Source organism: Salmo trutta, chromosome 8 (genome assembly GCF_901001165.1).
Source record: "Salmo trutta chromosome 8, fSalTru1.1, whole genome shotgun sequence".
Classification (NCBI taxonomy): domain Eukaryota; kingdom Metazoa; phylum Chordata; class Actinopteri; order Salmoniformes; family Salmonidae; genus Salmo; species Salmo trutta.
In genome coordinates this window covers 28560068-28586812 of record NC_042964.1, presented here as the reverse complement: position 1 = coordinate 28586812, position 26745 = coordinate 28560068, and the positions used below count along the sequence as shown (strand labels likewise).

The 26745-nt window shown below is 42.2% G+C and overlaps 1 protein-coding gene across 1 annotated transcript in view; it reads left to right on the top strand.

Annotated features, from left to right (window-relative positions):
* The first annotated feature begins 420 nt into the window (after positions 1-420).
* The window catches only part of LOC115198634 (ankyrin repeat and BTB/POZ domain-containing protein BTBD11-A), a 210690-nt gene continuing 184365 nt past the window's right edge, over positions 421-26745 (top strand). The window contains exon 1 of the mRNA XM_029760716.1: positions 421-1738. Within this exon, the coding sequence (XP_029616576.1) occupies positions 874-1738 (865 nt within the window). The 5' untranslated portion in view covers positions 421-873. The remainder of the gene's footprint in view (positions 1739-26745) is intronic.

Below are 26745 nucleotides of genomic sequence, written 5' to 3'. Positions count from 1 at the left end.
TAAGGCCAAAATTGAAGTAAGCATACTCCGATTAAACACAGGGTTTTCTGAGCAATCTTTCGAATTATTAGGATATTTAAACACCCCAATCGGCATCTCAGCTATATATTTGATCTGCACATGTGCAAGCACCAGCCGGGCAAGTCTTTAAGATGAACTAAGTGAGTTTGGAACAACTGAATGTATGCGCCTTAGAAGTAATTTTCACATACAAACTTCATATGTTAAAAAAATAGCATGGGCGCAATGCCGATTTTCTGCATTCATCAGAGTGCCATCCGGTAGCCTGATTTCAGATGTGTCCATGTAAACAGGATACTTATAGAAATCATTCTAATCATATTAATCTGACTATCCACAACAATCGCATTATTATGTGCATGTAACGTACGGAGTGTGATTTCATGTGTAGACAGGCATTGTTAATGTGCTAACTGCAACTCAGATTTTTGAGTAAATCCTTTTCCAGTCATATTTGAAATTTAATGTGCCCATCAACAGCTACTATCATCATACATCCCAGTTGACAAATTGATTATGTCAGTCAAGAGTTATAAAGGCATCAGATTGGCCTTTAGCAGCCCACCATGTGTATAGCCCCTCCTCTCCACACACAAGTCTGTGCTGCGCCTGATGCAGTGGCTTGTGTATTCGATCTCTCTCAGGTTACGCATGAGTTAGAGAAAGACCAGTTTAATGGAATATTTTCTGTAAACGCAAGAAAGCGAAAACTAGGTAAAACATTCACTTCATTTACAGAGATTGTATGTAGCCGAATATAACTCTTGGAGCCAGCAGCTGTGGAATAGCTACGACAGAGACAGAGTTTGTGGTATTCATTGAAAAAGCAGACCTTTAGTATGCAATGCAGCCATGACAGGCAAGAGTAAGACAGCTGTGAGGACGCTGGAGGATTTAACACTCGATTCCGGTTATGGTGGAGCCGCTGACTCCTTCAGGTCTTCCAGTGTGTCGCTGTGTTGCTCGGACACGAATCTGTCATATGCGCATGGGGGAAACTGCTGGCATCTGACCGAATCTATGCACAGCCGACACAACAGCTTGGACACGGTCAACACCGTCCTGGCGGAGGACACAGATATATTGGAGTTCTCCAGCCAATGCGCCAAGCTTCCCGAGCTGGAGGACGTGCCATGGATCCTCAGCGAGGTGGAGTGCGCACTCAGGAAGAAAGAGGAGCTGTGTGTGGGGAACCCGTCACAAGAGGTCCTGGCCAAGCTCTCAGCACTGGTCAGTCGGGCGTTGGTGAGGGTCGCCCGGGAGGCTCAGCGCCTCAGTCTGCGCTATGCCAAGTGCACCAAGCACGAGATCCATAGCGCCATCAAGATGGTTCTCTCCTGGACCATCTCTGTCAACTGCATCACCGCTGCACTCGGTGCACTTTCGCTCTATAATATGAGCAATAGGGATAAATTCTACCGGGGCAAGTCAGCGCGGTGCGGGCTCGTCTTTTCTGTAGGACATTTTTTCAAGTGGATGGTTGAGAATCGAGTGGCAATCCGGGTCCATGAGCACGCGGCTATATACTTCACTGCCTGTGTAGAGAGCCTGTTCTGTGAGGTATTCAGCCGAGTGCGGCGGAGCGCGCTCATCGAGAATGACAACGGCACCTCCACATTTATGCTCGAGTCCCTAGAGCAGGCCATCAACAATGACTCAGAGATCTGGGGTTTGCTGCAGCCCAACCAGCACCTCATATGTGGGAAGAATGCAAGTGGTAAGAAAAACAAAATACATGTTGCTCATTTTCTGTTGACAGAAATGTGTCCTGAGTGGAATCGGATGTAATATGTTGTGAATTTTTCATTGGAAACTCATGTCGTTCCAAGCAGAATGTACTTTGTTGACCACACCGTTGGCACAGATCCTTTGTTTTTTTTCTATCATTTGCCTGGCAGATCTGCCAGTGCATTAGGGGATATAGGGATCTGTTAATAGGCGTCTGTTTGTATCATTGGCCCTTGCCAATGTTGTTGTGAATGACGGTCACCTTACGTTGAGTTGAGGGAGTGTTTATAGAGGTGACTACATAAAGTTTATTTTAATGGGTCTTTAATAATTTTGTTATTTTGATAGAGGAATAACATCTACGTCATCACGCACAGATTATTGGTTCATAATATTCATTTTTAAGCCACATTCTGTCATAGGTTAAGCTTTTTTTTTACCTATTTGCCAAAGTTAGGGTAGTAGGTGGTAACTAGCTTCCTGGGGCAACTGCCCCCCCTCCCCTTAATTTGTATTAGGACCCAAAGATGTCACAGTTAACACTTTCCGTGTTGTAGATATATTCCAATGATGTTAGATCTATAATTGTTTTTTAAATATACAAGAAGGTAAGCCTTAAGATAAATAATCCACTTGTTTAGAGAGAAAAATGTAGATCATTTGAGTAAAGTAGTAATATGTTGGATGAGTGTGTTGGGGCAACACCCCCTCCCCCTCTTACTTTGTGGTTATGAATGTGTTTCTACCTGTGATTTAGACAATGACTAGCCCAGTTAGCGCTAGTTTATGCTCGTTTGCTAGCTAGTTACTTCACCAGCAGTAAATACTAGCCAGCTAGCTAGTTAGAGTAAGCTGCTAGGAGTGCTAGCTAGTAACCTTACTGGTTGTAAATGTTTCCACTAGTGACTGATAGCTTTACAGTTATTGTTACTTTTTAGCCTTTTAGCTGTTTTACACTGCATTTTATGTTATACAGCTAGATACTGTAGCTAGCTACATTTTAAAGAGAGCTTTTCAATTGGCATCTCTCCCCCTGTTTTCAGTCACAGGTGGGGACTGGATTAGGTGTGAGCGGTGCAGGAGGTGGGCTCATGAGTTGTGCTCCAATTTTACTGACAGCTTTATTTGTGACCTATGTACAAATTAGAATTGTGCAATAGCAAAGCATAACAGTTGCCACGTCAATGTTACACTGAATTTGTCACGGGTGTCGTAGGGATTGGATCAAAACGCAGCGGGAATATGTATACTCATCTTCTTTTTTATTGAAGAAGGAAAACAAAAATAAACACGCATACAAAAACAACAACGAAACAGTCCTGTAAGGCTACTAGGCTATACAAAGAACAACTACCCACAAATCCCATATAGAAAAACACCCCTCTTAAATAGGACCTTCAATTAGAGCCAACGAGGAACAGCTGCCTCCAATTGAAGGTCAAAACAATAAAGTAGACATAGAACAACTAGAAAATAGAACATAGAAATACAAAACATAGAACACAACCCAAAAACCCTGACAACACAAAACAAACACACCCCTGCCACGTCCTGACCAAACTACAATAACAAATAACCTCTTTTACTGGTCAGGGTGTGACAGAATTAGTTAGTTAAGTTATTGTTATTAAATGTTATTAGTTATATTCCAATTAATCTATCTATCTATCTATCTATCTATCTATCTATCTATATATATATATATTGTTTTAATTAAAAACAACATATATATATATATTGTTTTAATTAAAAACAACTATTGAAAACCTTTTGCTCCTGAATGTAATTTTAAAGACTGCTGGGATTTAAAATCTTGCATTATTCAAATCATATTTAGTGCAATTGTACATAATGAATTCTATGGAAAAGGAATAACAAAGAAGGAACAAATAAAATGTATATGAAGGTGAGTTAAAAAGACGGACTTTACATCAAATCTCCAAATGTTTCATAAAAAAAATGTAGGGTGTAGAAATGTTATACTCTTAGTGTTATGCTCTTAGTGCGCCGCCCTATGGGACTCCCAATCACGCCCGGATGTGATACAGCTTGGATTCGAACCAGGTACTATAGTGACTCTTGCGCTGAAATGCAATGCCTTAGACTCATAGTGCAGATAGTAATGGTGACATGTGCAATACCATTTCCCCCCCATATTTTATTTAAATAATTAAAATAAGACAACTAGACTTAGCTTTTAAGTATTAATTACGAAATAATTTCTTAATAACACTGATCGTCACGTCCTGACCGTAGAGATCCTTATTATTCTCTATGTTTGGTTAGGTCAGGGTGTGACTCGGGTGGGGAAGTCTATGTTTTCTGTTTCTTTGTTTTTGGGCGAATGTGGTTCCCAATCAGAGGCAGCTGTCTATCGTTGTCTCTGATTGGGAATCATACTTAGGCAGCCTGTTTTCCACCTGTGTTTGTGGGAGGTTATTTTCTGTTTAGCATCTATGCCTGATGGAACTGGTTGCTTTCGTTTTGTTACTTTTGGTTATTCTTGTTTGAGTGTTTCTTGTAATAAATTATCATGAACACTTACCAAGCTGCGCCTTGGTCCACTTCTCCTTCTCCTAAACACACTGGTATGAAACCCTACCCCATAATCTAAAAAAATAAATAATTGCCCTTTTTTCCTAGGGGGCTAGTTGCCCCCTAGGACCCTGCATGAGTCTGCCAGAGTTAGATAATTATGTTGGAGGAAAATAACTGGTTACTATTCCCATCTTATCATAAGCAACAAAACTGTTTGACAGTAGCTAGGTTCTTCTTAAATAGTGCTTGAGAGTACCCTGGTCTACATAATGAGATTATTATAGATAAGAGTGAGTATAGTCACGGGAGCGAGGGGTGCTGAGGGTGCTGCAAAAAAGTATTTGTATGCATTTACACTATAAATACAAAAGTATGTGGACACCCCTTTAAATTAGTGGATTCGGCTATTTCAGCCACACCTGTTGCTGACAGGTGTATAAAATCGAGCACACAGCCATGTAATCTCCATATACATACATTGTCAGTATAATGGCCTTGCTGAAGAGCTCAGTGACTTTCAACTTGGCACCGTCATAGGATGTCACCTTTCCAACAATTCAGTTCGTCAAATTTCTGCCTTGCTAGAGCTGCCCCGGTCAACTGAAGTGGAAACGTCTAGGAGAAACATCAGCTCAGTCGCGAAGTGGTAGGCCACACAAGATCACAGAACAGGATCGCTGAGTGCTAAAAAAAAAGTGTGTCTGTCCTCTGTTGCAACACTCACTACCGAGTTCCAAACTGCCTCTGGAAGCAACGTCAGCATAGGAACTGTTTGTCAGGAGCTTCATGAAATGGGTTTCCATGGCCAAGCAGTCGCACAAGCCTAAGATCACCACGCACAATGCCAAGTGTCAGCTGGAGTGGTGTAAAGCTCACTGCCATTGGACTCTGGAGCAGTGGATGTTTCTTTCGGGCAGGTAGGAGAACGCTACCTGCCCGAATGTATAGTGCCAAATGTAAAGTTTGGTGGAGAAAGAATAATGGTGTGGGGAAGTTTTTCATGGTTCAGGCCAGGCCCTGTAGTTCCAGTGAAGGGGAATCTTAATGCCACAGCATACAGTGACATTCTATATGATTCTATGCTTCCAACTTTGTAGCAACAGTTTGGGGTTAGCCCTTTCCTGTGTCAGCATGACAATGCCCCTATGCACAATGCGCGGTCCGTGCAGAAATAGTGGAAGAGATCGGTGTGGAAGAACTTGACTGGCCTGCTCAGAGCCCTGACCTCAACTCCATTGAACACATTTGGAATGAATTGGAACGCAGACTGCGAGCCAACACCACTAATGCTCTTGTGGCTGAATGTATTTGTATTTATTATGGATCGCCAATAGCTACTGCCAAGGCAGAAGCTACTCTTCCTGGGGCCCAGCAAAACTAAGTCAGTTATACAATTTAAAAAATATAACTGTACATTCACAACAGATTTCACGATGCACTAAGTATGCCCTCAGAACCCTACTCCACTACCAAATATCTACAACCCAAAATCCATGTGTACGTGTGTGTATAGTGCGTATGTTATCGTGTGTGTGTATGCATGTGTCTGTGCCTATGTTTTGTGTAGCTTCACAGTCCCCTCAGTTCCATATCTGTTTTTTTTTAATAAATGTTACTGCTTGCATCAGTTACTTGACGTGGAATAGAGTTCGATCTAGTTATACTGTGTGCCTCCCATAGTCTGTTCTGGACTTGGGGACTGTGAAGAGATCTCTGGTGGCATGTCTTGTGGGGTATTCAAGTCTCTCTTTTTGGCACCTGGCCACACGACTGAACAGTAGTCCAGGTGCGACAAAACCAGGGCCTGTAGGACCTGCCCTGTTGATAGTGTTAAAACCTCTTACATCTAGCGGAACACCTGCTCCAATATCCAATTTTAGGCGTGGCGCGAATTACAAATTCCTCAAAAATCCCAAAACTTCCATTTTTCAAACATATTACTATTTTACACCATTTTAAAGACAAGACTCTCCTTTATCTAACCACACTGTCCGATTTCAAAAAGGCTTTACAGCGAAAGCAAATCAATTTTTATGCCATTTTTCTCGTAAAAAAGCGATAATATTCCGACCGGGAAATCGTTTTTTATTACAAAGAGAGTGAAAGTAAAAGCATGCTATCCCCTCATGCACGAGCCTCAGTCTGATGGCCCTCTGATAGAGCACTTGCCAAACGCGCTAGTGTGTTTCAGCCTGGGCCTTGAATTACGTCATTCAGCTTTTTCCCGGGTTCTGAGAGCCTATGGGAGCCGTAAGAAGTGTCAAGTCATGACAGAGATCCCCTGTTTTTGTTAGAGATGATCAAGGAGGGCAAGAAATGGTCAGACAGGCCACTTCCTGTAAGGAATCTTCTCAGGTTTTGGCCTGCCAAATGAGTTCTGTTATACTCACAGACACCATTCAAACAGTTTTAGAAACTTTAGGGTGTGTTCTATCCAAAGCCAATAATTATATGCATATTCTAGTTACTGGGCAGGAGTAGTAACCAGATTAAATCGGGTACATTTTTTATCCGGCCGTGCAAATACTGCCCCCTAGCCCCAACAGGTTTTAAGGAAATAAACTTGCAGGTATATAGTTCAGCTATGGGAGAGATTCTCATAAGAGCGTCTGCTAAATGACGTAAATGGTGTTAATATAGGAAGATTTGCTAACAGGTATTTTTGGAGTCAATTTAGCACATGCAAACCTTTGATAAATCTGTCCTTTGATATATCTGTCCACATTGAAACTCAATGGCCCTGCCCTTTTGGTCCTTGCAGTTGTCATTCACACAACATGTCATGTGCTTTATTAGAGGTGACACGGGCTAAAGAGAAAAGCTTATAGTGCATGTGTGTAAGAGCAATTAGGAGAGTAGCATGCAGTCAGTGAGCACAGTGTGTTGGAGCAGAGACCAGTTGCACAGGGCGGGGTTCAGACCCCTGAGCTTAATGATGAGCTTGGAGGGTACTATGGTGTTGAAGGCTGAGCTGTAGTCAATGAATAGCACTCTTACATAGTTATTCCTCTTGTCCAGATGGGACAGGGCAGTGTGCAGTGCGATGGCGATTGCGTCATCTGTGGATCTATTGGGGTGGTATCCAAATTGCAGTGGGTCTAGGGTGTTGGGTAAGGTGGAGGTGATATGATCCTTAAAACCTTGAAGGGATCGGTGTCCCTCTGCCGGGACGGTTGAGCTAATGTGCGCTAATGTGATTAGCATGACGTTGTAAGTAACAAGAACATTTCCCAGGACATAGACATGTCTTATACAGTATATGTCTTAAGTTAAAGTGTACTGTTAGCTAGCTAGATAATGTTAGCTGGCTGGCTCCCTAGAGGACGCTATTATTTGTTTCCCAGAGCTGTTTGCTTTTCTAGTTAGAGCCTAATGTTAGGCATTGTTGGCACTTTGTTCATTGTTGTTTAACTAGCTAACGTTAGCTGGCTGGCTCGTTTCCTAACTTTATGTGACGCGTGTACAACCCTCGTTGAATATGGCCGGAGTCAGTAAACATCTGCAAAAAAACGTAATGAAATTGTTGCCAGCAGAGCTGTTTATTCTGTTTTCATGTTATCCAGAGGTAAACAAATCATCGGCCAGAGCGTCAAGTGTGCGCTCCGAGAGCGAAACGAGATGGGTGGGGCTAAAGCTTAAGAGGGTGTGAACGAAGCTGAATGGGTGTAGACAAAGGAGAGGTCTTCACAAGATACCAAAACACTCAAAGGCGATTTTCTTAAGTGAGTTCACAAGTTGATCAACTTTCAAAGCAGAATGACTTTTACCGTTGTTCCTCTAATGCAGTGTACGATATACCATTTTGTAGCTCTGAGTCTCTACTTTTATCAGTGTAAAAAACAATTTCACATTTTGCTACATAAGACCGAATCCAGGTGGTGAGTCACATTTGTGATGTGCTGTACATCAAATCAATTGCGTGTGCTCTATTGCTAATTGAAAATATATAATATTGGAAGAAAATGTACAACAAATTAAAGAACTGTGCGGCCATCTGAATGATTACAAAAAGAGTGAGAAACACTGCTCTACACACTTAATTCGAGAAGCTTCCCTTTGGCTGGCGCTTCAGAATGCCCATGACCAAGAAGATTGTGTTCAACCATTCATTTGTTCCTTGTACTGTTGGACTACTAAATGCAAAGTAAATTGTATCGGTATATGCACTTATCTATCCAGTGGAGTAGGGACAGCGTTTGAATGCATGTGTATGTGATCCTTTTAATGGAAGGTGTTAGCAGTTGATGTTACTCTTCAATAACACAGACCCCAAAGCAAATCAGTGGGAGAAAAATAGGTTTATTCAAAGAGGACAAATCACAGATGTTATGCTGAGAGGTAGATGTTCATTCTCTCCTGTCCTCAGTGATTCTCTCCAAAGAACAAAGAGACAGGATGACGTGTTATACCCCCAACCCTAGCCTGTGGTTGACCAATTACAAATCCTGACAAAATTGGGCCAGTGGCCAGATAACAAGATTCCCATTTCAGGCTCAATGTATAGACAATTTGGACCAATGAGGACTTGCCGTGTAGCTATGAGTCTCTGGGTCTCTGACCCATTAACCTCTTACTCACGATAAACATTCACAAAAAACATAATTATTTTAAGAATTATAGATACAGAACTCCTTTGTGCAATCGAGGTGTACGATTTTAAAATAGCTTTTCGGTGAAAGCACATTTTGCAATTTTCTGAGTAGATAGCCCAGCCATCACGGCTAGCTATTTTGACACCCACCAAGATTGACCCTCACCAAACTCCGATTTACTATTAGAAAAGTTTGATTACCTTTGGTGTTCTTCGTCAGAATGCACTCCCAGGACTGCTACTTCAATAACAAATGTTGGTTTGGTTCAAAATAATAATGGAAATTGTAGGAGTACATGGCCATTAAGGCCAGATCATTCTTCAAGATGTTCAAAGGTTCATACAGTGGATGCTCCACTAAAGGTTTTGCGATTATGCTGCAGGACTTAGAGGTCATTTGTGGTTTAGTACGGTACCGTGCATCACCACTTCATGGCTCCAGATCAGCGCAAGGGGAAGTTAGAGCACTGATTATGCTTTTGGGTAATTACTGTGTCTCTAACTGACAAAGAATGGGTGACAAAAACCTAAATAGAAACTGATAATTGTGCACGACTTCAGAATTACAGTTGAAGTCGGAAGTTTACAAACACTTAGGTTGGAGTCATTAAAATTCGTTTTTCAACCACTCCAGAAATTTCTGGTTTTAACAAACTATAGTTTTGGCAAGTTTTGGCAAATCTACTTTGTGCATGACAAGAAATGTTTCCAACAATTGTTTACAGACATATTATTTCACTTATTATTCACTGTATCCCAATTCCAGTGGGTCAGAAGTCTACATGCACTAAGTTGACTGTGCATTTGAACAGCTTGGAAAATTCCAGAAAATGATGTCATGGCTTTAGAAGCTTCTGATAGGCTAATTGACATCATTTGAGTCAATTTGAGGTGTACCTGTGGATGTATTTCAAAGCCTACCTTCAAACGCAGTGCCTCTTTGCTTGACATCATGGGAAAATCAAAAGAAATCAGCCAAGACCTCAGAATACTAATTGTAGACCACCACAAGTCTGGTTCATCCTTGGGAGCAATTTCCAAAAGCCTGAAGGTACCATGTTCATCTGTACAAACAATAGTACGCAAGTAGAAACACCATGGGACCACGCAGCCGTCATACTGCTCAGGATGGAGACGCATTCTGTCTCCTAGAAATGAAGGGTCTTTGGTGCAAAAAGTGCAAATCAAATACAGAACAACAGCAAAGGACCTTGTGAAGATACTTTTGTACCCGTTTCCTCCAGTATCTATATCCAGTAAAACGAGTCCTATATCGACATTCCGCTCAGCAAGGAAGAAGCCATTGCTCCAAAACCTCCATAAAAATGTTTTGCAACTACGGTTTGCAACTGCACATGGGGACAAATAGTACTTTTTGGATAAATGTCCTCTGGTCTGATGAAACAAAAATAGAACTGTTTGGCCATAATGGCCATCGTTATCTTTGGAGGAAAAAGGGGGAGGCTTGCAAGCCGAAGAACACCATCCCAACCGTGAAGCACGGGGGTGGCAGCATCATGTTGTGGGGGTGCTTTGCTGCAGGAGGGACTGGTGCACTTCACAAAATAGATGGCATCATGAGGTAGGAAAATTATGTGGATATATTGAAGCAACATCTCAAGACATCAGTCAGGAAGTTAAAGCTTGGTCCCAGATGTGTCTTCCAAATGGACAATGACCCCAAGCATACTTCCAAAGTTGTGTCAAGGTGGCCTAAGGACAACAAAGTCAAGGTATTGGAGTGGCCATCACAAAGCCCTGACCTCAATCCCATAGATAATGTGTGGGCAGAACTGAAAAAGCGTGTGCGAGCAAGGAGGCCTACAAACCTGACTCAGTTACACCAGCTCTGTCAGGAGGACAGTGGGAAGCTTGTGGAAGGCTACCCAAAACGTTTGACCCAAGTTAAACAATGCTACAAAATACTAATTGAGTGTATGTAAACTTCTGACCTACTGGGAATGTGATGAAAGAAATCAAATCTGAAATAAATCAATCATTCTCTCTACTATTATTCTGACTTCACATTCTTAGGATTATTTTGCTCTTACTGTAGTACTGTAGGCCACTCCCGACCAATCACATTGTACAGCGCCCTAGTGACACAACGGTCTAAGACACTGTGTTGTTACAGATGCTGGTTCAATACCTGTGCTGGCCTCGACTGGGAGACCCATGAGATGACTGTAGGTTTTTGGTTTCTATCCCTCTAAAAACAGAAATAAATAATTCTAAATAACAAACTGGTTTTATTTATCTATATTTAGAAGTTAGTAACAATGTCTCACCCCATGTTGAAGAATGCCGTTTTTCCTCGCTCATTTTACATTATTTGAAAACAAACAATCTCCATGATATTACTTTCTTAAACAAAGTGATTGTTATTATTAATTCAGATTTATATAAAAGCCCATTGGATAATCTCATAGATATTTTATTAACCCTGTCATTAGCAGGACAATATATATTGGTCATGGCTCTATGGGATTGCTTTGCTGTATCCACTGAAAGCGCGTGAGGTTCAAGGTACGAGGGCAGGGCCACGGGATGGGCCACAGAGCCGTGCACAGAAGATCGACCTAGCCCATGGGGAGGGGAGGAGGAGAAGGGGAGGGAGGGTGGACCCCCAGCCCGCCACACTGGCAACAATTTAAGGGGCATTGCCCTAATCATTTATTCATTTAACTAGGCAAGTCTGTTAAGAACAAATTCTTATTTTCAATGATGGCCTAGGAACAGTGGGTTAACATTGATAGCCCCTTGAATCTCTGTCAGAAAAGATTACTGCTGGCAGTCATGAAAAATGAAATTGTTTTTGGCCCTAAGACGGCAACCACCTCTCTCACATTGGATACAGTTACTATTAGAAGTTATAACATTAGAATTATCGACAGCAAAACTGATTGGTAGTAGATAACAGAGGTGGGACCAAGTCATTGTTTTACAAGTCACAAGTAAGTCTCACATCTCAGCACTCACATCCCAAGTCAAGACAGGCAAGTCCGAGTCAAGTCTCAAGTCAAGACCGACAAGTCCTAAACAAGTCATAATGTGCTCTTCACCAAATGTAATACCATTTCATATTTTTAACAAGAGTATCGAGGATCGATACTATCGAGGATCGCTATGGGGTGCAATCGGGCGACGTAGGCTTGTACACAATCGTCCAACAACACACACACACACCATAACATATGTCAATGGCTTTAGGAACAGCAGTAACATCAGGCAGGATTTAGGCTACCAACTGCCTAGCCAGTTGTAGCTCAATCTTGCGTACAATGATCACGTTCCCGCACTGACTTGATTTAACGTTACGTTAGCCAACATGCTACACTGGCAAAGTTATGAATGATATAGCTGTCGGCTATATTAGCCATGACTTACCGTTCTTTGTGCAGCTTCAAATGTCGAACAAAGTTGGAAGTTGTTGCGCCTCCGTCTGTCATTTTCTTCCCGCATGGTTTGCAAGATGGAATCAGTTTTTTTATTGATACAACGTAGTCTTTATATCCTAAATAATAATTTTGGGTATCATCTTTACAAGGGCTCCATCTGAATTCACTCGCCGACGTTCCTCTGCACTGCCACGCGCAACTTTTTCTCAGCTGGAACAATGTGATTGGCTGATGTCCAATTGAAACTGTAATCCGTTAAATTAAGAGTTGATGCGCTGCACACTTTTTGTAAAGCATAATTTTTTATATTTGGGCTTGGGGAGGGTATCAAGTCAGTTCGAGTTAAAAGGTTCAAGTCCAAATTAAGTCACGAGTCATTGGTGTTAAAGTCAAAGTTGAGTGCAAGTCATAATATTTGTGACTCGATTCCAAGTCATGTGACTCGAGTCCACACCTCTGTAAGGTACAATTGAATTCTGGACAAATATACTTCACTCTTTAAAGAATAATCTTAGATAAAGCCCTACACATATAAACCAATATTTATTTGGACTTTTGTTACTTTTTTTGCTTTCAGGTCCATGAGGAAGGGGTGGTAAGGGGTTGGGGATTCTCTGGTCATTGTGGGGGAAATGTAAGGGGAGACTCAGGGGATGGATGGTGGGAGAAATTATTTTTATAAAATAAGTCACAGCTCTCAGCCTTCAAGTAAAACAATACTTTATTTACGACTGTTTTCATACAAAAATAATAGGTTCAAACATGAATGATTTCATCTTAAAGTGAACTTTACATTTTGGCTGCACCTCAACTACAGGTCGGCTTTGACCACTGTCTTTCCCTACGGATGAAGCAGTAACAGAAAAGGAGTCCCATTTTCTTTGGTTATCATACCAAGGACAGAGTATGTTATGGTCGGTTTGTATCCAGCCGGCAAGGTATGAAGTCTATGGGCTAAATCACTGGTCCTTTTGCTCAGAGTATTCCGTAATAGAAAGCATGAAGGTAACTTTGCCAACAGAGCCCAGAACTATACTGAACAAAAACATAAACGCAACATGTAAAGTGTTGGTCCCATGTTTCATGAGCTAAAATAAATAAATCCCAGAAATGTTCCATGTGCTCATGAATATTCTGTCTGTAATAAAGCCCTTTTGTGGGCAAAAACGAATTCTGATTGGCTGGGCCTGGCTGCCAAGTGGGTGGGCCTATGCCCTCTAAGGCCTGCCCCTTCATCTGAAATCCATAGATTAGGGCCTAATGAATGTATTTCAATTGACTGATTTTCTTATATGAATTAACTCAGTAAAATCTTTGAAATTGTTGCATTTCTATTACAACATCTACCACTCTTTTTTTCTTTTTTTTAACAGCCAAAAATATATTTTTTCCACATTAATTACAACAAAAAGTACAAAACAGATGAGCATGATTAGTAATGTTTCTTAAACAAGGAATGTATTACTAGTAATACGTTTCTTGTTTTCAATGCAATATGTTGGGACCTGAGTCTTTTAACCAAAATATCACAGATGAGACTAAAGTTCAGCTGCCCATTTTAAGGTTACCGTGGTAACGGCCACTCAGGTCCTCACATGTGCCTGTGACCTTTTAACTGGAGGCAGTTGACGCTTGAAAACCCACAAATGTTGCTGAGTTACAGTAGTTCTACTTGAAAGAGTGGTTCAAAATGCCTCCACAGCGACATGAGAGACAGAACAATGACTACAAGAAGCATTTGCTTAGAGACATTGCAGCTAAAGGTGGCACAACCAGTTATTGCATGTAAGGGGGCAATTACTTGTTCTCAACAGGGGCATTGGGTGTTGCATAAAATTGTTTATGAAATAAATTAAATGGGTATAATTGTGTTATTTGTTCACTCAGGTTCCCTTTATCTAATATTATATTGAAGATCTGATAACATTCAATATAAAAAAATATGCAAAAGTTGAGAATTAGAAAGGGGGCAAATACTTTTTCACCGCACGATCTCTTCGTTAGTGGACTCAAACATTGTTTTGTTCACAAGTTAGGTTGTCTTTAAATGTAAATATCCAAGAAACACAAGGAAGTCTCACTATAGTAGACAGAAGCAATGATCACAGGTATAGAAGTTGGTCCTGTGTGGCTTAGTTGGTAGAGCATGGTGTTTGCAACGCCAGGGTTGTGGATTTGATACCCACGGGGGACCCGTATGGAAAAAAATGTATGAAATGTATGCATTCACTACTGTAAGTTGCTCTGGATAAGAGCGTCTGCTTAAATGTAAAAATGTCTAAAACTGACTATTTTCAGCTTCACTCAATGCGCATAGTCCCCCAGGCAGAAGGTGTTGCTGCGTGAGGTGGGATAAAACGCTAGAATTCATATGTCTTTGTGCATTACCAGATATGAAACAAAACTGCAGAAATACTTAAACAGCTACAGCAGCATTTTTTTAAATATAAATCACAACTTCCACATGGGCCTAGACTTGACTTTTGCTTGCACTGTAGAGCCCCAAGTGTGACCACCCACCAACGTGGCTGGTTAATTAGTCATTCTTACCCGCCAATGCCAAAATATACCGCATTTGGCGGGTGTTCGTTTTTCTGCCAAGATTAGTTCTTAGAGCTCTGCTCTTGGATGAACAGTGAATTATTTTCAACTCAGGGCAGAGTAGACCATAATAAGGAAGTATGAAGAAACTATGTTCTTATTAAAATAAGTTAACATTGATGGATGGTGTAAAGAGAATTTGACAACAGATGAAAAGTAAGCAGTTCCTACAGCTTTGCTTGTACATTTCAGTATTCCTGTCTTTGTTCGGCAACAGCGACACACGTTGCGTCAGAAATCATGTGGCACCATTGATTATCCAACTCCCAGAGGTATCTCCTTGATATGGTAGATGGCAGGAGATATTTCTTCATCGTCTACATGGCATGGCTACTGTTAAAACGTGTGACTCATCAGTGCATGGGAAGACGATATGAGGGAGTAATGGTGACAACACTGCAGCATTCTGGGTTTGCACCCCACGGAGTGCGCTGCATTATATGGCTAGGAGTTTAGCCATACGATGTGTCATCGGGGTTCTCATGTAAAATGTCATCTAAGACAATTTGATCCAGGAATGTAGATGTATTAGCATTCCACACAGAAAGTCTAATTGAGTTGACGTCACTTCATTTCAAATCCATGTCGCTGCACCATGCTTGGCAAGAGTGACTCCTTTTATGCGTAGTAAGCTAGATTTGGTTCACTCCCCTGACTTTGACTAGAGGTTTCCTTGCTGTACACAGCTCGATCACCTGCCGAGCTGAGTCACACTAAATAAAACGGTGCTATTGAGAGCCACATCACCTGCCTCAGTGCGAAGGGGTGAGAACCTGTGTATGCTGCCCACATCCTCTTTCCCTCGTATCACTCTGTGGAGGTGGTGAAGTGGTCCCCACAATGCCGCATTTCTGTTGTAACCAGGCAACAGCCGTGGCGTGTCATTGGAGATGTGTTTACCAGAGTGCTGAGGACAAAGAAGGATCTTCTCAGAGGCTTTTGCTATACAACCTTGGCTTCGCCAGCAGAATGGATTTCAGCTTGTGATTTCCTTTCTAAAGCAATTTCCAGCTATTTCACAGCTTGCTGTTTCTCTGATGCCCTCCACTCCCACCTCTCCAGAATCTAGGCTGTCATGAAAATGACTGGGTTGGGAGTTGGACTCTTGCATTCTTCTGTATTCAGTCAGTATCTGTATCTTGTATTTCAGACTTTAAAAGAATAAAACATGTTTATCCCTACCCAGTGGATAATAGCCATATTGGGTCACTTGGCTTAGGTTGACAAGTGCAGTGTGATACTGCTAGAGTGTGTGTGTTTGTGTACATGCATAAGAGTCAAGTCTTTACACAAGCTAAATACCAGAGGATCTCCCCATGACAGCGCTTCAATCCATGCCTGTGGTTAAGGTGATACCAGCTGGATGTGTAAAGAGGCATATCAATGATCTGTGATGCTCTGTTCAGGAATAGGCAGACTTATGCTCTAAACGTGGAACAAATGACGACAAATTCAACAATTTAGCCATGGTGCAACAATTTAAGTTTTTCTTTCCCAATTAGAGATCCCATGCCTGGCTGAGGACACACCCGGTGTTAAGAAACATTCTCAAATTTCAAAGCTGTAATTGTCTAATTTCACAATGCACCCAATTTTCTTATCCACAGTAGTCAAACCATATCCAGTTTTATTGGTCACATACACGTGTTTAGCAGATGTTATTGCGGGTGTAGCGAAGTGCTTGTGCTTCTAGTTCCGACAGTGCAGCAATATCTAACAAGTAATATCTAACATTCGCAACAAATACCTAATACACACATCTAAGTAAAGGAATGGAATTAAGAATATATAAATATATGGATGAGCAATGTCAGAGTGGCATAGACTAAGATACAGTAGAATAGTACAGAATACACATCACATTTTATAAGTCACATGCACCAAATACACCAGGTGTAGACCTTACAGTGAAATGCTTACTTACGAGCCCCTAACCAACAATGCAGTTAAAAAATATATATATTGTATTTCTTATTCTTATCCGTAACAAGTAATTAATGAGTAGCAGTAAAATAACAATAGAGAGACTATATACGGGGAGTGGGGTGGGGTGGGGGGGTGGGGGGGTACCGGTACAGAGTCAATGTGCAGGGGCACCGGTTAGTTGAGGTAATATGTAGATGAAAACAACAGAGTGTCAGCGGTGTAAAAGAGGGGGCAATGCAAATAGTCTGGGTAGCCATTTGATTAGGTGTTCAGGAGTCTTATGATGGCATGGGGTAGAAGCTGTTTAGAAGCCTTTGGACCTAGACTTGGCGCTCCGGTAGCGCTTGCCGTGTGGTAGCAGAAAGCACAGTCTATTACTAGGGTCTTTGACAACTTTTAGGGCCTTCCTCTGACACCACCTGGTATAGAGGTCCTAGATGGCAGGAAGCTTGGCTCCAGTGATGTACTGGGCCGTTCGCACTACCCTCTGTAGTGCCTTGCGGTCGGAGGCCGAGCAGTTGCCATACCAGGCAGTGATGCAACCAGTCAGGATGCATCACTGATGCAGCTATAGAAGCTTGATGCAGCTATAGAAGCTTTTGAGGATCTGAGGACCCATGCCAAATCTTTTCAGTCTCCTGAGGGGGAATAGGTTGTGTCATCCCCACGTCACGACTTGTCTTGGTGTGCTTGGACCATGTTAGTTGTTGGTGATGTGGACACCAAGGAACTTGAAGCTCTCAACCAGCTCCACTGCAGCCCTGTCGAGAGGATGGGGGCGTACTCGATCCTCTTTTTCCTGTAGTCCACAATCATCTCATTTGTCTTGATGAGCAATGCAAGACATGTAAACATTATTAAAGTGGAAAATGATTTCAAGTCTGTATATATAGTTGAAGTCGGAAGTTTACATACACCTTAGCCTAATACATACACAGTTTCACAATTCCTAACATTTAATCCTTGTAAAAATTCACTTTCTTATGTCAATTAGGATCACCATTTTATTTTAAGAATGTAAAATGTCAGAATAATAGCGGAGAGAATGACTTATTTCAGATGTATTTCTCTCATCACATCCCCAGTTGAGTCAGAAGTTTACATACACAATCAGTTTTTGGTAGCATTGCCTTTAAATTGGGTCAAATGTTTTGGGAGGTCTTCCACAAGCTTCCCACAATACGTTGAGTGAACTTTGTCCCATTCCTCCTGACAGAGCTGGGGTAACTGAGTTGGATTTGTAAGCTTCCTTGCTCGCATACTTTTTTTCAGTTCTGCCCACAGATTTTCTATAGGATTGAGGTCAAGGGCTTTGTTATGGCCACTCCAATACCTTGACTTTGTTGTCCTTATTAAGCCATTTTGCCACAACTTTGGAAGTATACTTGGGGTCATTGTCCATTTGGAAGACCCATTTGCGACCAAGCTTTAACTTCCTGACTGATGTCTTGAGATGTTGCTTCAATATATCCACATAATATTCTTACCTCATGATGCCATCTATTTTGTGAAGTGCACCAGTTCATCCAGCAGCAAAGCACCCCCCACAACATGATGCTGCCATCCCTGTGCTTCACGGTTGGGATGGTGTTCTTCAGCTTGCAAGCCTCCCCCTTTTTCCTCCAAACATAACGATGGTCATTATGGCCGAACAGTTCTATTTTTGATTCATCAGACCAGAGGATATTTCTCCAAAAACTACGATCTTTGTCCCCAAGTGCAGTTGCAAACCATTGTCTGGCTTATTTATGGCAGTTTTGGAGCAGTGGCTTCTTCCTTGCTGAGCGGTATGACGGCTGCGTGGTCCCATGGTGTTTATACTTGCGTATTATTGTTTGTACAGATGAACAGGCGTTTGGAAATGGCTCCCAAGGATGAACCAAACTTGTGGAGTTCTACAATTTTTTTTGAGGTCTTAGCTGATTTCTTTTGATTTTCCCATGATGTCAAGCAAAGAGGCACTGAGTTTGAAGGTAGGTCTTGAAATACATCCACAGGTACTTTCAAATTGACTCAAATGTTGTCAATTAGCCTTTCAGAAGCTTCTAAAGCCGTGACATCATTTTATGAAATTTTCCAAGCTGTTTAAAGGCACAGTCAACTTAGTGTATGTAAACTTCTGACCCACTGGAATTGTGATACAGTGAATTAGAAGTGAAATAATCTGTCTGTAAACAATCGTTAGAAAAATTACTTGTGTCATGCACAAAGTAGATGCTCTAACCGACTTGGCAAAACTATAGTTTGCTAACAAGAAATTTGTGAAGTAATTGAAAAACATTTTGCAATATTCTGAGTAGATAGCCCGGCCATCATGGCTAGCTATTTTGACACCCACCAAGTTTGGCACTCACCAAACTCAGATTTACTATAAGAAAAATTGGATTACCTTTGCTGTTCTTCATCAGAATGCACTCCCAGGACTTCTACTTCAATAACAAATGTTGGTTTGGTTCCAAATAATCCATAGTTATATCCAAATAGCTGTGTTTGTTCTTGCGTTCAAGACACTATCCGAAGGGTGACGCGCCGGCGCATATCGTGACAAAAAATGTCACAATATTCCATTACCGTACTTCGAAGCATGTCAAATGCTGTGTAAAATACATTTTTATGCGATTTTTCTTGTAAAATTACGATAATATTCCTACCGGGCGACGTTGTTTTTGTTCAAAGACTGAAAATGTAAAATGGACTCTTCACATGCACGCGCGCAGCCGTTTCATTGTTCTCAGATCGACCACTATCCAAATGCGCTTCTGTTTTTCAGCCAGGGACTGCAGAGTCATCATTCAACGTTCTGGCGCCTTCTGAGAGCCTATGGGAGTCTTAGAAAATGTCACGTTACAGCAGAGATCCTCTATTTTCCGTAATTTTCTTGGCTATAGAATATTTTTCTTGGCTATAGAAGGCCAAGAAATGGTCAGAGAGGACACTTCCTGTATGCAATCTTCTCAGGTTTTGGCCTGCCATATGAGTTCTGTTGTACTCACAGACACCATTCAAACAGTTTTAGAAACTTTAGGGTGTTTTCTATCCAAATCTACTAATTATATGCATATTCTAGTTTCTGGGCAGGAGTAATAACCAGATTAAATCGGGTACGTTTTTTATCCGGCCGTGAAAATACTGCCCCCTATCCTAAACAGGTTAAACACAAAACAGTGTTATAAGTTATTTTTATCGTATTGGTACTATTTTCACAAGTATGTGGTTAATTTTCAAAACTCATATGGTAACACTTGTAACGCAGCCCCTGTCTTACATTCAAAACCTTTTATTCATCTTTCACATCACAACCATTGATCCAAAATATACATACGTTTACTGTGGAATGAAATAAATACAAGTACTTTACACTGTTTTCACATTAGACAATACACTTGGACTATCCATGCAAATTGACTGAACATCCAATTTCTATCCCATTTGTGATCAAAGATGTGATCATTGAAGACCTCTTTCCAGAATGTAATCAAATGAAAGAAAAGAAAGAAACAATGTTTAGCAGGCACTAGTTTGCATCAAGCCTGTCTTGAGCATTTGGCAATAGGTTCTCATCAAAACTGCAGTAAATATTCACATTGTTCATGCACCTGGGGAAAGACCTTTTGGCATGACAAATCCAAGCCTGACATACAGTCCCAGTCAAACGTTTGGACACCTACTCATTCCATGGTTTTTCTTTGTTTTTACTATTTTCTACATTGTGGAATAATAGTGAAGACATCAGAACTATGAAATGATACGCATTGAATCATGTAGTAACCAAAAAGTGTTCAAGAAATCAAAATATATTTCAGATTCTTCAAAGTAGCCACCCATTTGCCTTGATGACAGCTTTGCGCACTCTTGGCATTCTCTCAACCAGCTTCATGAGGTAGTCACCTGGAATGCATTTAAATTAACAGGTGTGCGTTGTTAATTTGTGGAATTTCTTTCCTTCTTACTGCGTTTGAGCCAATCAGTTGTGTTGTGACAAGGTAAGGGTGGTATACAGAAGATGTATTTGGTAAGACTAAGTCCATATTATGGCAAGAACAGCTCAAATAAGCAGAGAAACGACAGTCCATCATTACTTTAAGACATGAAGGTCAGTCAATCCGGAAAATTTCAAGAACTTTGAACGTTTCTTCAAGTGCATTAGCAAAAACCATCAAGCGCAATGATGAAACTGGCTCTCATGAGGACGCAGTGTTACCGCTGTTGTAGAGGATAAGTTCATTAGTTACCAGCTTCAGAAATTGCAGCCCAAAGAAATGCTTCAGAGTTCAAGTAGCAGACACCTCATCAACTGTTGAGGAGACAGCCTGAGTCAGGCCTTCATTTTATTTATTTATTTTTATTTCACCTTTATTTAACCAGGTAGGCAAGTTGAGAACAAGTTCTCATTTACAATTGCGACCTGGCCAAGATAAAGCAAAGCAGTTCGACAACATACAAAAACACAGAGTTACACATGGAGTAAAACAACATACAATCAATGATGCAGTAGAAAAAAATAAGACTATATACAATGTGAGCAAATGATGTGAGATAATGGAGGTAAAGGCAAAAAAATGCCATGGTGGCAAAGTAAATAAAGTATGGCAAGAAAAACACTGGAATGGTAGATTTGTAGTTTGAAGAAAGTTAAAAGTTAAAATATAAATAATATGGTGCAAAGGAGCAAAATAAATAAAATAAATAAATACAGTAGGGGAAAAGGTAGTAGTTTGGGCTCAATTAAAGATGGGCTATGTACAGGTGCAGAGATCTGTGAGCTGCTCTGACAGCTGGTGCTTAAAGCTAGTGAGGGAGATAAGTGTTTCCAGTTTTAGAGATTTTTGTAGTTCGTTCCAGTCATTGGCAGCTGAGAACTGGAAGGAGAGACGACCAAAGGAGGAGTTGGCTTTAGGGGTGACCAGAGAGATATACCTGCTGGAGCGCGTGCTACAGGTGGGTGCTGCTATGGTGACCAGTGAGCGGAGATAAGGGGGGACTTTACCTAGCAGGGTCTTGTAGATGACCTGGAGCCAATGTGTTTGGCGATGATTATGAAGTGAAGGCCAGCCAACGAGAGCATACAGGTCGCAGTGGTGGGTTGTATATGAGGCTTTGGTGACAAAACGGATGGTACTGTGATAGACTGCATCCAGCTTGTTGAGTAGGGTATTGGAGGCTATTTTGTAAATGACATCGCCGAAGTCGAGGATTGGTAGGATGGTCAGTTTTACGAGGGTATGTTTGGCAGCATGAGTGAAGGATGCTTTGTTGCGAAATAGGAAGCCAATTCTAGATTTCACTTTGGATTGGAGATGATTGATGTGAGTCTGGAAGGAGAGTTTACAGTCTAACCAGACACCTAGGTATTTGTAGTTGTCCACAAATTCTAAGTTAGAACCGTCCAGAGAAGTTATGCTGGATGGGCGGGCAGGTGCAGGCAGCGATCGGTTGAAGAGCATGCATTTAGTTTTACTTGTGTTTAGGAGCAGTTGGAGACCACGGAAGGAGAGTTGAATGGCATTGAAGCTCGTCTGGAGGGTTGTTAACACAGTGTCCAAAGAAGGGCCAGAAGTATACAGAATGGTGTCGTCTGCGTAGAGGTGGATCAGAGATTCACCAGCAGCAAGAGCGACATCATTTATGTATACAGAGAAAAGAGTTGGCCCAAGAATTGAACCCTGTGGTACCCCCATAGAGACTGCCAGAGGTCCAGACAGTAGGCCCTCCGATTTGACACACTGAACTCTGTCAGAGAAGTAGTTGGTGAACCAGGCGACGCAATCGTTTGAGAAACCAAGGCTACTAAGTCTGCCGATGAGGATGTGGTGATTAACAGAGTCAAAAGCTTTGGCCAGGTCAATGAATACGGCAGCACAGTAATGTTTCTTATCGATGGCGGTTACGATGTCGTTTAGGACCTTGAGCGTGGCTGAGGTGCACCCATGACCAGCTCTGAAACCAGATTGCATAGCGGAGAGGGTGCGGTGGGATTCAAAATAGTCGGTAATCTGTTTGTTGACTTGGCTTTCGAAGACCTTAGAAAGGCAGGGTAGGATGGATATAGGTCTGTAGCAATTTGGGTCAAGAGTGTCACCTCCTTTGAAGAGGGGGATGACAGCAGCTGCTTTCCAATCTGTGGGAATCTCAGACGACACGAAAGAGAGGTTGAACAGGCTAGTAATAGGGGTTGCAATCATTTCGGCAGATAATTTTAGAAAGAAAGGGTCCAGATTGTCAAGCCCAGCTGATTTGTAGGGGTCCAGATTTTGCAGCTCTTTCAGAACATCAGCTGAATGGATGTGGGAGAAGAAGAAATGGGGGAGGCTTGGGCGAGTAGCTGTGGGGGGTGCAGTGCTGTTGAATGCAGTAGGGGTAGTTAGGTGGAAAGCATGGCCAGCCGTAGAAAAATGCTTATTGAAATTCTCAATTATAGTGGGCTTATCGGTGGTGACAGAGTTTCCTATCCTCAGTGCAGTGGGCAGTTGGGAGGAGGTGTTCTTATCCTCCATGGACTTTACAATGTCCCAGAACTTTTTAGAGTTGGAGTTGCACGAAGCAAATTTCTGTTTGAAAAAGCTAGCCTTGGCGTTTCTAACTGCCTGTGTGTATTGGTTTCTAACTTCCCTAAAAAGTTGCATATCGCGGGGGCAGTTCGATGCTAATGCAGAACGCCACAGGATATTTTTGTGTTGGTTAAGGGCAGTCAGGTCTGGGGAGAACCAAGGGCTATATCTGTTCCTGGTTCTAAATTTCTTGAAAGGGGCATGCTTATTTAAGATGGAGAGGAAGGCATTTTTAAAAAATAACCAGGCATCCTCTACTGACGGGATGAGGTCAATATCCTTCCAGGATACCAGGGCCAGGTCGATTAGAAAGGCTTGCTCATTGAAATGTTTCAGGGAGCGTTTGACAGTGATGAGTGGAGGTCGTTTGACCGCTGACCCATTACGGGTGCAGGCAATGAGGCAGTGATCGCTGAGATCTTGGTTGAAAACAGCAGAGGTGTAATTAGAGGGCACATTGGTTAGGATGATATCTATGAGGGTGCCAGTGTTTGCGGCTTTGGGGTTGTACCTGGTGGGTTCATTAATAATTTGTGTGAGATTGAGGGCATCAAGCTTGGATTGTAGAATGGCTGGGGTGTTAAGCATGTCCCAGTTCAGGTCGCCTAGTAGCACGAGCTCTGAAGATAGATGGGGGGCAATCAGTTCACATATGGTGTCCAGAGCACAGCTAGGGGCCGAGGGGGGTCTATAGCAGGCGGCAACGGTGAGAGACTTGTTTTTGGAGAGGTGGATTTTTAAAAGTAGAAGTTCAAATTGTTTGGGTACAGACCTGGATAGCAGGACAGAACTCTGCAAGCTATCGCTGCAGTAGATTGCAACACCGCCCCCTTTGGTCGTTCTATCTTGTCTGAAAACGTTGTAGTTAGGGATGAAGATTTCACAGTTTTTGGTGGACTTCCTAAGCCAAGATTCAGACACAGCTAGGACATCCGGGTTGGCAGAGTGTGCTAAAGCAGTGAATAAAACAAACTTAGGGAGGAGGCTTCTAATGTTAACATGCATGAAACCAAGGCTATTACGGTTACAGAAGTCATCAAAAGAGAGCGCCTGGGGAGTAGGTGTGGAGCCAGGCAGAGAAGAATAAGTATGAGGGTACGGCTAAAAGCTATAAGAATTGGTCGTCTGTGACGTCCAGAATAGAGAGAAAAAGGAGCAGGTATCTGGGGGCGATAAAATAGCTTCAAGGTATAATGTACAGACAAAGGTATGGTGGGATGTGAGTACAGAGGAGGTAAACCTAGGCATTTAGTGATTATGAGAGAGATATTGTCTCTAGAAACATCATTGAAACCAGAAGATGTCATAGCATGTGTGGGTGGAGGAACTGAGAGGTTGGATAAGGTATAATGAGCAGGGCTAGAGGCTCTACAGTGAAATAAGCCAATAAACACTAACCAGAACAGCAATGGACAAGGCATATTGACATTAAGGAGAGGCATGCTTAGCCGAGTGATCAGAGGGTCCAGTGAGATTCAGACAGCTAGCCGGGCCATAGGTAGCAAGCTGGTGGAAGATGGGAGGGAGGTCTGTTTTTAGCCGCCTCGTGCGTTTCCGTCTGTGGGTTAGTGGGGTTCCGTGTGGAAGGGGGGACCTGTCCAAGTTGGCAAAATAGTTAGTTATAGTGGCCCAAGAAAAGTGTCCGACAGACCTATTCAGATCGCAGCCGAAAAGACAGCTAACGATTAGCTGGCCGCAGATGGGCGATCAGGTTACGTCGCGACGGAGGGGCCAGTTGGACAACTCCCTCGGGCAGATAACGTCGGTGATCCAGTCGTGAAGACCCAATGGGGCTCCGCATCGGCAGTAAAACGGGTCAGGATAGGTGAGTTGTAGCCCAGGAGACACTTCAGCTGGCTAGCTCAGGAATAGCCCACGAGTGGCTGACGGAATTCTTCAGCTGGCTAGCTAGCTAGCTCCGTAATAGTGTGTGTTAATTCCGAGACCGACGTTGCCAATAGTCACTCAGGTAGCAGCTAGTTAGCTGCAAGATCAAGGTGTAAATGTCCAGAGCCTGCGGTAGAAATCGAGGAAAGGAGAGAGAATAGGTCCGATATGCTCTGGTCTGAGTCGCGCTGTACAAAAACTGCCGATAGCTTTTCGAGCTAATGGATAGCTGAGGACAGCTAACCGTAGCTAGCTGAACTTCAACGTTAGCCAGTGAAAATGGCTAACCTCTGGCTAGCTTCTGTCGTGGAATTCAGATGAGGTAAATAATACTTTTTTTTTTTTTTTTTTATTGATGAGGCGGGTTGCAGGAGAGTGCTTTGAGGTTGAGTATTTAGAATAAAAAAAATTTTTTTTTTAAAAATGTAAAAAGATAAGTGAAGAAAAAATATGTAAATATATATATATATACACGGGACACGACAGGACGTCTGAACTGCTACGCCATCTTGGATGATGATGATGATGATGATGATGATGATGATTCATGGTCAAATTGCTGCAAAGAAACCACTACTAAAGGACCCCAATAGGAAAATACTTGCTTGGGCCAAGAAACACAAGCAACGGACATTAGACAGGTGGAACTCTGTCCTTTGGTCAGAGTACAAATTTGTGATTTTTGGTTCTGACCGTGTCTTTGTGAGACTCGAGTAGTTGAACGGATCTCCGCATGTGTGGTTCCCACCGTGAAGCATGGAAGTGGTGTGGGGGTGCTTTGCTGGTGACACTGTCTGTGATTTATTTAAAACTCAAGGCACACAACCAGGATGGCTACCGCAACGATACGCCATCCCATCTGGTTTGGGGTTAGTCCCACTATCATTTGTTTTTCAACAGGACAATGACCCAACACACCTCCAGGCTGTGTAAGGGCTATTTGACCAAGAAGGAGAGCGATGGAGTGCTGCATCAGATGACCTGGGGCCTCATTTATAAAACTGTGTGGAGGATTCACGTCAATAGGTGGTGTACGGACGAAACACAGAAGTGGTTACACACAAATATTCTGATAGCAGTGCGCATGCACGTCCCACGCCGGTTTCCCTTTATAAATCACAATGAACTCAAAATTTGGTGCACGTGAGCGAGCTCATAGTTGCCAATAAATAGTCAGTGAAACGCCCCTGATTAATATTCATCCATTCTGACTGCATGACGACAATGACGGCAAATCCCAACAAATGCTAAACAAATACATTTCACCCAGTGTGAAATGGAAGGTTGAAGCAAGAAAACTTATTGTTTAGTGGACATTACAAATACCCCATGTGGCGGACGCTGTGAATGCTGCTGGCTCAGGTCGGATCCTCTCAGATGTAAAAAAGACATGGTCCGACATAAGTGGAGGCCAAAAGGCGTATAGCCTTACACAGTGTTTGTGTCACAGGCTGGGGAAAGGGGACACTGGAGCTCAACCCCCTTGATGAGCGACTTGCCAGTATTA